This window comes from Ovis canadensis, chromosome 17, assembly GCF_042477335.2.
Source record: "Ovis canadensis isolate MfBH-ARS-UI-01 breed Bighorn chromosome 17, ARS-UI_OviCan_v2, whole genome shotgun sequence".
Taxonomy (NCBI): Eukaryota; Metazoa; Chordata; class Mammalia; order Artiodactyla; family Bovidae; genus Ovis; species Ovis canadensis.
The window spans coordinates 40,446,882-40,459,427 of record NC_091261.1 but is presented as its reverse complement, the minus strand read 5'-3'; the positions used below and the strand labels follow the sequence as shown (position 1 = coordinate 40,459,427).

At 36.5% G+C, this 12,546-nt stretch overlaps 1 protein-coding gene across 1 annotated transcript in view; it reads left to right on the top strand.

The window, feature by feature from the left end:
- Positions 1-12,546, top strand: part of INTU (inturned planar cell polarity protein) — a 78,499-nt gene that overhangs the window by 42,451 nt on the left and 23,502 nt on the right. The window contains exons 6-9 of the mRNA XM_069557459.1: positions 158-247; positions 3,219-3,296; positions 6,414-6,603; positions 10,441-10,494. Coding sequence (XP_069413560.1) covers positions 158-247; positions 3,219-3,296; positions 6,414-6,603; positions 10,441-10,494 — 412 coding nt within the window. The remainder of the gene's footprint in view (positions 1-157; positions 248-3,218; positions 3,297-6,413; positions 6,604-10,440; positions 10,495-12,546) is intronic.

The window sequence follows — 12,546 nt, the reverse complement described above, 5'->3', positions numbered from 1 at the left end:
CTTTTCTGTGTGGCAATTAGGTATATGCCAAGAAATTTGCTTATTAACCATGTAGTTCTTAAATCATACCATATGTAATCTTTTCTAAATGACTGTTTATAATTTTATGACATTTAAAGATATTCTTAATTTCATTTTGACTCTGTTTTTTCCTTAGCTCATCCCTTCTTTTAAATGGAAAACAAATTCATATAGCTTATTGGAAAGAAACTGACAAGCTGTTATTAATTGGCCTGCCTGCCGAGGAGTAAGTTGGGATTTTTGTTTACCTTACATTCGTTTTTAAAATACTGCTGATAAAGTCTGTTTCATTAAAATGAGACATTTTTGTCAAAAGGTCAATTGAGGAAGTTTTACAATTGAAAGTTTTGCTGCACTGGTTTAATGGCTACCTGTGTTCATTTGGTATGAAGGGTGCAGCAAGGTACCAGGACAGCCCACCTAGATTAATTAGCAAGGCTGTCAATACCATTTCCTCTAAGATGCGACCAGTACAGAGGTGGCTGAGATCAGCTTGTCCTCTGCTCAGACTTTTGACAGTATCATGGTTTGGATTTTGCATGTTTACAGTTTTTGTTCTTTTTCCTGTTGGTGATTTTGGAGAATTAAAGGTCAGCAGAAAGATGTTTTGCCTTGATGTTGAGTATCTTTGATGAAATAATGAATATTTAACTTTAAAATGATTTCTTTAATGGTATGTCTTATCACAGTCCCCTTCTTAACTTTTTTGTAAGTATTCTGAAATATTTCCTATTTTAATAGTTGGCTATAAGAGCAGGCTGACATTTATCTATATATGTGTTAGAAGTGAGTTACTAAATCCAGCCCACACTCAAAAGCAACAGTATCAAACAATGTGTGGACTTGTTTTAACACCACAAACAGGAACTCCAGAGGAGGCTGCAGTGAAAAATATTAAAATGATTGTGTTTTAAAAAGGTCTTTAATTTTGGACAGAAAGAGAATCAAAAATGTTCATATGATAGGATAGTGGTGCTGTTACATGATGGTTCTCTTTAACCAGCTAATGTGCATTTTTCAGGCTTCCCAGGTGGTGCTAGTGGTAAAGAACCCGTCTGCCAATGCAGGAGACATAATAGACGCGAATTCAGTCCCTAGGTCGGGAAGATCCCTTGGAGAAGGGCACGGCAACCCACTCCAGTATTCTTGCCTGGAGAATCCCATCAATAGAGGAGCCCAGCAGGCTACACTCTATAGGGTCACAAAGAGTCAGACACGACTGAAGTGACTTAGGATGCATGTGCATTTTTCTGTCTGAAAAAGGACTATAATGAACCCTGCTAGGAGGCTGCCCTATGCCATGGGTTGTATAATGAAAAATTGAGTTGTTTTTACAGTATCAGTTCAGTTCAGTCGCTCAGTCATATCCGACTCTTGGCGACCCCATGAATTGCAGCACACCAGGCCTCCCTGTCTATCACCAACTCCCGGAGTTTACCCAGACTCATGTCCATAGAGTCGGTGATGCCATCCAACCATCTCATCCTCTGTCGTCCCCTTCTCCCGCCCCCAATCCCTCCCAGCATCAGAGTTTTTTCCAATGAGTCAACTCTTCACATGAGGTTTCACAGAATGGGTTTATACAAATTGGAGAATATCCAGAATAAGATGCTTTACAGTGCAGTGGCAGGTAAAAGGCAGGGTAGTGCCTTTAGACTTTTGTAGTAGCCCAAAAGGCAAAAGATACAGATAATACAGTGGTAAGATAAGGTCGTGTGGGCAGTTAGAGAGCAAAGAGGAAGGCCCAGCTAAAGAACTGGGCAGAGGCTGCTCTCCCACATTCTGATGTCACCATGTGATGCCACCAGTCACATTTAGTCAGCTAGAGACAGAGTCCACAGGTTTTGCCCTGAAGCCAAAAAAGGACTGTCACTGCTGAGCTCTGGATCAAGGTTTTGCTCGATAAGGAGATTATGCTCTAGCCATTTTCTCAGTCTTTATTACTGGGGTGGGGCTGGGGAGGGGGCCTCTCCTAAATTCTTATGTCATTTCCTTCCTAGAGAACTTGGCTTGTTAAGTTAGAATGAATTGGAAGGTCCTCCTCCTTCTCTAACCCGAGCTTCAAGTCGGAAATAGTCCCAGCCACCTCTTCACCCAGCTGTCTTATTGCTCATATCAACCGCTCTGTAGCAGACTTTTTCCTTGTTTCATCTTGTTTCACATGACTGTGAAAGGTAGTTATTATTGTTCTCATTTGTTCTGGTTGGGAAGTAGAGTATTGAGAGATCATGCTCAAGCGCCTCCTCAGTGTCAGTTTGTACATCTCTGTATCTCCAACATCACGCATGTGGTTTGTAATTGAACTGGCGTCCCTGGGATTTTTTTCCCTGTGTGTCTTAATGCCACCGTCTGTATGTTTCTTTCTTCATCACTATATCTTTTACAGTCAGGATGAGAAAAGCATTGGCCCACAGAGGACAGAGTGGGGCATATACTCCAGTAGTAACGTGTGTTTTCTCGGTGGGGAGATCATCTTACTGTGATGGCTGCAGGGAATGCTGAGGACATAACCAGGAAGACAGTGTAAGGTAGTAGAGAGAGTAACTTTGGAGCCCACCAGCAGGTTCTGCTCCCTGGGTTTCCTTGCAGAAGTTACTTCTTAAACCTCAGTTTACCCATTGATGTAATGGCAATAATAAGACCTGCTTTGTAAAATTCCTACAAGGATTCAATAAGAAAGTGTTAAGTCCATTTCTTTCCTTTCTCCTACTTTCTTTCCTTTCTCCTACTTTCTTTCCTTTCTCTTTCATTAAGGGGTGTCTTTTTGTCACAAGAGTTAGAGGTTCAATTGAGATTTTAGTATTACTGGAAAGTGTCAAGAATTCACATTTCTTTCTATGGGCGCAGATATTACACCAACTTCTTAAACGTATTACTTTTATTGAATCCTCAAAATGAACCTGAGAAGGTTTCGTGATTATGGTCCCGTTGTACATAAAGGAAATTAAATCCTAAGGGGATTAAGTAATTTCCATATAGATGGTGATATAAAAGTTTGAACTTGACCCATGTTAGTACCCCAAATCTAAACATCAGAGTTTTTAATTATGCAGGAAGCAATCATTTTACACAGCTGTACTCATAGTTAACATACACACTTTTCACATTTTTCATATATATATTAAGATCTGCTTCTTTTGTTATGAAATCAATTGTCTATGTTATAAATGAACAGATGTTATTTTGCTTTTTTTTAGAGTACCTCTTCCTCAGCTAAGGAATATGATAGAAGATGTTGCCCAAACCTTAAAATTTATGTATGGTTCCTTAGATAGGTGAGTACTTCTTTGAATTGAATCTCACATTTTAAGTATATGATTCTAAACTACTTTTTGTGCTTAATAGTGTTCTTGGTTGTCAAGTTAGTTGTTTGTTGGTTGGTTGGTTTTCTTATTTTCTCATCCTTCATGTCTGGCTTTTAGTTTACAGCTATAGGCAGTTTTTCATTTGATCTGGTGCTTTTTCTCTTTTGATCTCATAAGTTTTGTGAAATACTGATATAAGCGCAATTACATTGTGATTTGATATATTTTTGTAGGGGCAAATGTAAGAGCATTTCTTCAGAACAGATACAGAAAAGAGTAAGATTTCAAATAAGTTTTTTGTGTTTTCTTCTGATTATAAGACCACTGTCAAATTACTATACTGTGATATTTTTCCTTAAAAAGTTTTTTAGTAAAAAAAAAATAAATAAAAGACAGAGTGGAGAAAGTACTCGACTATTTATTTTCATGTATATTCTTCCATATATTGGGTTGGCCAAAAAGTTCGTGTTTTTTTTTTTTTTCCCTCAAGATGTTACAGAGAAACCTGAATGAACTTTCTGGCCAACCTAATATTGTCTATATAATATGAATATCCACATTCTTTTTTTACATGTGAGCTCACAGTGTGCATATTTTTCTTCTTGTTTTTTTAACCTTGCAGTATGTGCTACATCTTTCTTGATCTGAAGGAGGAAATTTGAGGCAGTCATTTAACATTTGAACATGTAAAATTATGAGAAGTAGATTTTTTTCTCTTTGGAGGATTGTTGTTAATTCCCAGTACTTCAGAGGGCTAAAATGGTACCTTTAATTTAAAGCCTTAAGAGTATATCAATATAAAAATTCCAAAGGCAGTTTATACACTTTTCCAAACCATAGTAGTATCAGCTTTGTTGTCACTGTTCTCAGAGCTGCCTAAAGGAATTTTCTGTGATGATGTCATCTGGAGAAATTGTCTAATTTGCAGTATTTTCCTCCAGAAGCCTCTTCGGAGACACCTTCCTCTCAAATTCAATTACATATTAGCATTTTCCAAATGTGTGAACTACAAAAGGCTGGGCATTCATATATAGTGCTTTTACCTTTTACTAGTAAGAAAAATGTTAGCCAATGAAAGTAAGGACTCTTATGGTGGTTATAAACTACCTCCTTAAATTTATACTAGATGAGCAAATATTGCTATGCCTTGCCCTAACTGAATCTCTATTTTCAAAAACTAGAGATGATCAAAGATTAAATTCCTGTAATGAATTCTGTATATGAAGATAAAGCAGTTGGAGTTGTTCTATAAATTCCAATGAAGTAGGTTGAGGACAAAGGGACTCTTGATTTCTCTGAATTTCATTTTGATATTAAGCTTCCATCTCCAAGTTGTCAGCAAATTTAAGCAGTTTTTTCCTTACCCAAGTTAGAATTTGAAAGGCAAACTAAAATAATAAATGTCAAGATCCACTGAGTTTTTGAAACCAAGAAGCAGTATGGATCCATGATATTAATAGTCATTTTGCAATAATTTTTAATCACGTTTTCTGATTATGAAAGATATTAAAGGCCCATTGTGAAAAATTATGAAATGACTAAAACGTCCAAAACTTAAATTATCATTTGTAAGTTGTGAGCTGGTTAGTCCTCTGTGACAGAAAACTGATTATACCTTTACAAAGTGTAATGTTGTGATCAAATTAAAGATATGTTTCCTTCATCATTCCCAGCCAATCCATCAGCAAGTCCTAATCAACCTGTCTCCAAAACAAATCTCAAATCCATCCATTGCTTTCCATCTTCACTATTAACCCTGTCCAACTACTGCTGCGGCCCATTACTACAGTAACTTCCTGATTACTTTGCCTCCATTCTTGCCTCTTTAATTTCCAAAGTTAGAATGATCTTTCTACATTATTATGTGGCTCCCACATACCTTTCTGATTTCAGATCTCAATCCCCACCGCCTTTCTGTACTGTTCTGCAGGCATCCTGGTCAAGCCTGTTCCCACCCTGGCTTTTGTACTCTTCCATCTCACTAGACCCTCTTGACATCAGGACCTCAGCTTAAATGCCCTGTTCCTTCTCAGAGATCCTTCCCTAACCATTTGATTTAAAATAGCCAGCCAGTACCTCACCCATTCAGTCTTATTCTCTGCTTAGTCCTTTGTACAAGTTCATGTTTTTACTTTTTGATCATTTATCATCATTCTCCAATAGAATGGGAGCTCCAGGGGAGTAGAGACTTTGTCTTTTGTCTATTTTTATTGCTGTACCTCCATGCATGAGAATAGTGCGTGAAACACAGTAGACACTCAAGTAATTAGCTGAATGAATCAGTGAATATTATTCTGATATATTAATGGTGTGTGTATATATATACATATATATCAGTTATTGTGTTATCCAGTAGTTTATACCACTGAGTGGTTGTAGGTAATGCTATACTACTTTTACATCACTGAAACCAGGGTTTTGTTTTGTTTTGTTTTTTTTAGTTTTTAAATAGCTGTGCCTTCATTAGCAAAGAGGGGAGGAAATAACTTAGACTAATCATGTGTTTACTGTATACCAGTAAGTAATAGGCATAATAAGTACTTACTGTATACTAGGTACTTTTCACGAGAGTTAGATTGTATTATCCCTGTTTTTACATTTGGGAACAAAAGTTCAGAGAAAGGTTAGATGATTTTCCTGAGAGATCTACCTAGTGAAAAGCAGTGAGTTCAGTCAGGTCTGTTCTAGAAGCTCAGAATCTTTTTGTTATCCTATGCTGACTGAAAGATATTGGGAGTTGTAAATGGTTGAGAAATAATCAAAAGTGAAAGCAACTTACATTTTTTGCCAAAAGGGTACTTCAGCCCATTCTGTTTTAGATACACCACTTGTGTTAGCCCTGTGGTTTTCCCATAGTACCATCTGCCCAGTGCGTTTGAGAATAAAGTCTTAGGGTAAAAAATATTGACAGGGTGACTTTCTTAATATACTCCATCAGTAACATTATGGCTATTAATTCTTATTAAGAAGGGAGGAGTAAGGAAGAGAAGCTATGTAGCTGGGCAAGATCCAGTCCCTTTGGGATTGTACAAGCGATGACCACCATTTCCATGTGTTGTTCTAACATTACAGCTCTTGTTTTTTCAGTGCCTTCTGCCAGGCTGAGAATGTTCCTCGTTTGGACCATTTTTTCAGCTTGTTTTTCCAAAGAGCACTTCAGCCCACTAAACTACATTCAAGTGCCAGTCCCAGCACACAGCAGTATGATGCTTCCAGTGCAGTACTTTTAGACAATCTCCCTGGAGTTCGGTGGCTCACACTTCCCCAGGAAATTAAGGTACTCTTAGGTGTCATAAATAAGAATCAGAGCCAGTTGCCTTATAATTCTTTATTTTCCCTTTTTTTTTCTCCCCCATAGGCTTTTTGTTATTTTCAGGATTGTGGGTAAGAGTTAAAAGGGCAACTAGTTGATATGGTAGGAGGTCCAGTGCAGTGAACTTTTTCTAAATAAAAATTAGTTCTCTCATCTTACTTTAACATTCAGGCTTTGTTCAAACTTGGAATACTTTTTGGAAATCATAATTACATGTGTGTCTTACTTTTTAATTATGTGGTTTTGATTTTATAATGCCAGGTCATTGAGTTAAGTGGATGAAATGATTGGCTAACAAATATTCTTAACTAAAATACAAACTCCACGAATAATACCAAAATCTTTGTTTACATGAGCATCTGTAATTACCCTTAGCCTTGTCCCATAGATAGCTCACGCAAAGGTAATCTTCATGAGGGTTATCAATGTGATTTTAGTCATTTCTAGATCCAGAATAACTACGGATTGAAATGACTGAATGACTGAAGACTCACTTCAAACATATTCATAAACAGCAGTATATTTAGCCACAGCATTTGTAACAGTATTAATGAGGCACCATGCCATAGCAGTTCCTTGTCCATGAAGAAACTCAAGCTATGTTGTAGTAAAATCCCAATTCAAGATTCTTCTCTTCATGGAATTCTATATGATCAAATAATTATGCCTTTTGACAGTTTAATAATAATTTAAACTGATATATCAGTCTCTTTACTCAGTTTTCTCATCTGTAAAATGGGAACAATAATAGTATCTACTTCATAAAGAAGTTATAATACATAAAATGCTTAAGAGCCATGCCTTGCACATTGTTGTAATTATAGTTGTGAAAGTAGTATTATATATTGTATAACTGGAGGGAGTTGAGGGGTTAGAGCATCTTTAAAGGAAACTTTACCTTCTGATATTCTTTTTTTGTCCTTGCCTCTATCAACTACCTCCTGCTGCATTTTTTTATCTGAGGCCAATGATTATAATTTTCCTAAATCATTTCCATACTGAAAAGTATGAAATATAGAATTCTACTCCCATGAATAAGAGACAGAGTTTAATTAGATAACCTTACATTTAATATAGAAAGACCCTGGTTCCAAAGTCTGCCTCATGTCCATTCTGGGGTCTTTTTCCTTCTGAAAGACACAAGACCCATTGTCAGAGGCGCTAACATCTCTTTCCTAGAGTAGGAAATGGCAACCCACTCCAGTTTTCTTTCCTGGAAAATTCCATAGACAGAGAAGCCTGGTGGACTGTGGTCCACGGAGTTGCAAAGAGTCAGACACCACTGAGCAGTTAAGCACACACACCATCATCTCATGAGTTTTGCTCAAGTTCTTTCCCCTAAGACTCTCTTCACTTAAAGAAATGTTTTATCCACAAAGTATATAGTCTCTTCTGTGAGAGTAGAGATATAAGACTAAATGTTTTTGGGGGCAGTGTCTTTAGACTTTGGATATATTAAGATTAAATATTTTCCTTCTAAGAAGTTTAAGACATTTAAAAATACAGACTATTTCAGTCTTATAAATTCCATGTGAAGGCTTCTTTCTGTATTCAGATTTCTCTTTTATTGACATTATTCCCCTTAGCATATATTTGATTAAAAGGACTATATACTTTTAAAAAATATACTAATTTTTAATTGAAGGATAAGTGCTTCACAGTTGTGTTGGTTTCTGCACACATCAACATCAATCAGCCACAGGCATACACATGTCCCCTCCCTCCACCCCCCCCACCTTGTATACTTTATTTTTAACAGCCTAAGACAATATCACACTGAGAAATCACCATGTGAACTGATGTATATTCTGTAATCTTTTGACTCAAATCATACCTGTTGCTTTATCTCACCAGAGCTTTGGCTGTACTTGTACTTTCTGAGTCTGACATTTCTATATGGAGGTCAGCCTTTACTGTGCCAAGTACTCAGATGTGTGCTGTGCTCTGGGAATCCAGAAAAGTCCTTTGGATGCTCACAGTGTAGTTGGGTAGGTGGAACTTGTACACGGGAAACAATGAGGATATAGCTGAGACGTTTTCACATTTTGTAGTATGGTTAAGAGAATTAAGAATAATATTTTTGGAAAGAGATAGATACTCTCTGATAAAGTGATCTAAAAGTCTCTGATGAATGTAAAGTTTTAAATACATGGTAATCCTTGAAGTTTTTGTTTTTGTTTTATCAGCAGACTCAAAGAACTCAAAAGCTTTGCTTTTCCCTTTGAGATTTCTTACTGTGATTAAAAATAGTAGGATTTATTGACTATATATATTCCAATGGAAAATAGTAAGAAATTTTGTGCCTTGAGAAATTTAGTTAAAAACATATAGGTGTGTGAGGTAATTTGTACCTGATAAATTTTAGGTGGGAATAATTGCTTTTAAGTTGGAGAAAAATATACTTGTTCTGAGTTTAGTATATGGTGAGGTTGCACTTCAGTTTTCTTTCCCAGGTGTTTGAGAATTTCCTTATTTTGTATGTCAGACTTAAAAAAAATTTTTTTTCCCTAAGATACATTGGAATAATTAAGAGAAAAGATATTTTACTTTTTCTCTTAAGGAGTATGAAGTAACCTTGTGTTTTAGCCTATAGAGTTCAGTAGCAGGAATAGCAACCTGTTTAACATTTCTGTGATCAGAAATCTTAAGTAGGTAATTTTCTTTTTGTCCTATAGTTTTTCACAACAGAAACTATAGCCACAAAAAGGAGAACATGAAGTATTTGCTAGATGCAGAAAAATGTGGGTCACAAATGAGTAATAAGTCACACTGTGTGAAAAGCATTGAGAGGCATGACTAATGTTTCCAAAGCTTCTGTCATCTCAGTAAGACACAGTTTGTGAAATGGTCCTGCAGAGAGTGCCCTTGGCCTTTAAAAAAATAAAAAACAAGGATTATTTTTCACAAATACCATACATGCTACAAACTTTAACTATCAATAGTTTTCAGTTTATATATATGCATTACAGATTAAACCTCAGATTAAATATATTCTGCCTTAAAATTTTGAATGCTTCAGGGAAGGACAAATACATGAAAGAGTTCAGGCAAATTCCATAGGAACAGAAGCTAAATCCTAAGTAAGAGATTTTTCTAATAACTCTGTAGGGTGGTTAAACTGTGCCAGGTTCCAGGGGAACACTTGCTTTCATGATTTAATCCATGAATAAAGATTAACAGTCTTTTTATACAAAAGAATTTAAAGGCAAGAGACAGGGAAGAATGTTGATATTTTCCAAGATCCAACTGTTGAGAAATATATAGAAAATAGAAAAATAAACAATTCATAATAGATTGGCTATATCAAGATTGATTTATTTTACTCTTAAGATTTTTAATAAGTTAAAAATTTTTCTGACAAAACTGTAAAGCAGCTTTGTAACTTCATAAATTAGTTTGCATTGAATACAAAGTGAAGCCCATTTTGCAGTAATGAAGATGTAAGTAAAAAATGCCTGTATGTTAAAATACACTGATTTTATTTTTGTAATTGCAAAGCTTAAAAAGCAAGATGTTCCATTTTGGGACATTCTTTAAATAACACAAAGAAGAGAGAGATATTTATTTACTTCTTCAAGTAATTATTGGAGGAGGAAATGGCAACCCCCTCCATTATTCTTGCCTGGAGAATCACATGGACAGAGGAGCCTGGTGGCTACAGTCCATGGGTTCTCAAAGAGTCAGACACGACTGAAGCAACTTAGCACACACAAGTAATTAAGCACTTTTATATGGCCAGTACTAAAAACTAAGTAATATAAATTAAATGTTTGTGTTACAGTTTTTTTTTTCCCCATATAGCTGGAATTAGACACGGCATTGAGTGACTTGGAGGCCGCAGACTTTGCAGAACTGGTAAGAGAAGCAGTGGATTTTAGGAAAAGTTCATTGTTTATTTCTTATTTTGTAAATCAGTCGTCATTCTAAGTATTTTCCAAGGAGGCATGTAATAATTATATGTAGTATCATTTATAACTGGGCTTTGAAAGAAAGACCATACATGTTATATTGATCGGTAGTATGTTTTTTAATCATTTAATATATATATATATTTTTTCTAGCTCTGTCTAGTGAAATATATTTCCTAGCTCTGTCCACTAGAACATCACTAGCACCCAGGCCATTGTATGTAAATAATATTTTTCACTTAAGGCAACCAAGACTACTATGAGAAATGGCTGAATCCAGATTTAGGACTGAAAATGTACAAGATAAACTTGGCAACATCTTGTTATATCAGACATCCAGGAAGCTTTCAAAAATTACTAGGTTTAATTTAAGGTTCAAGTAATTAGGAGACAACTTGAAGAGGCTCCCACTTGAACATCTATAAGGATAATAACTACACTGGATTGAAACACATCAGATATATCTAAGTCTATGAGTTCATAATGGTACTAAAGAAAACAGAAAGTTATTGGTCAACTTTGGAGAATACTAAGGAACCCATCCAATACTGTGAAATAGTAATTAGGGAGAAAGAATCTAACACTGATCTCCTTTCCTGTCTAAACCACACCTCAAGGTTACCAAATAGAGATGAGGGGAATTACTCTTTACAGTCAGTCAGTTCAGTCACTCAGTCATGTCCGACTCTTTGCAGCTCCATGGACTGCAGCACGCCAGGCTTCCCTGTCCATCACCAACTCCTGGAGCTTGCTCAAACTCATGTCCATTGAGTCAGTGATGCCATCAACCATCTCATCCTCTGTCGTCCCCTTCTCCTGCCTTCAATCTTTCCCAGCATCAGGGTCTTTTCCAGTGAGTCAGCTCTTCGCATCAGGTGGCGAAAGTATTGGCACTTCAGCATCAGTCCTTCCAATGAATAGTCAGGATTGATTTCCTTTAGGATTGATTGGTTAGATCTCCTTGCAGTTCAAAGGACTCTCAAGAGTCTTCTCCAACACCACAGTTCCAAAGCATCAGTTCTTCAGCAGTCAGCTTTCTTTATGGTCCAACTCTCACATCCATACATGACTACTAGAAAAAACCATAGCTTTGACCTTCATCAGCAAAGTAATGTCTCTGCTTTTTATTGTGCTGTCTAGGTTTGTCATAGCTTTTCTTCCAAGGAGCAAATAAATGTCTTAATTTCATGGCTGCAGTCACCATCTGCAGTGATTTTGGAGCCCCCAAAAGTAAAGTCTGTCAGTGTTTTCATTGTTTCCCCACCTATTTGCCGGGAAGTGATGGGACCAGATGCCATAATCTTAGTTTTCTGAATGTTGAGGTTTAAGCCAACTTTTTCACTCTCCTCTTGCGTTTCTTTCATCAAGAGGCTCTTCGGTTCTTTTTCGCTTTCTGCCAAAAGGGTGGTGTTATCTGCATATCTGAGGTTATTGATATTTCTCCTAGCAATCTTGATTCCAGCTTGTGCTTCATTCAGCCCTGCATTTTGCATGATGTACTCTGCATATAAGTTAAATAAGCAGGGTGACAGTATACAGTCTTGAAGTCTTTCCTGATATGGAACTAGTCTGTTGTTCCATGTCTAGTTCTAACTGTTGATTCTTGACCTGCATACAGATTTCTCAGGAGGCAGGTAAGGTGGTCAGGTATTCCCATCTCTTTCAGAATTTTCCACAGTTTATTGTGATCCACACAGTCAAAGGCTTTGGCATAGTCAATAAAGCAGTACATGTTTTTCTGGAACTCTCTTGCTTTTTATATGATCCAAAGGATGTTGGCAATTTGATCTCTGATTCCTCTGCCTTTTCTAAATTCAGCTTAAACATCTGGAAGTTCCCTTTACAGAATTGGTCTGTCTAACAGATCAAGCAAGAATGACAGAATTGGAATGTCATTTTCAGTGAGTTAAAAGATCTAAGCAGTGATCGGCTGTAGCTGTTAACATCACAAAAAGAAAGTCAGCCAGATAGTATATGGTTCCTGTTGGAAGCACACAAA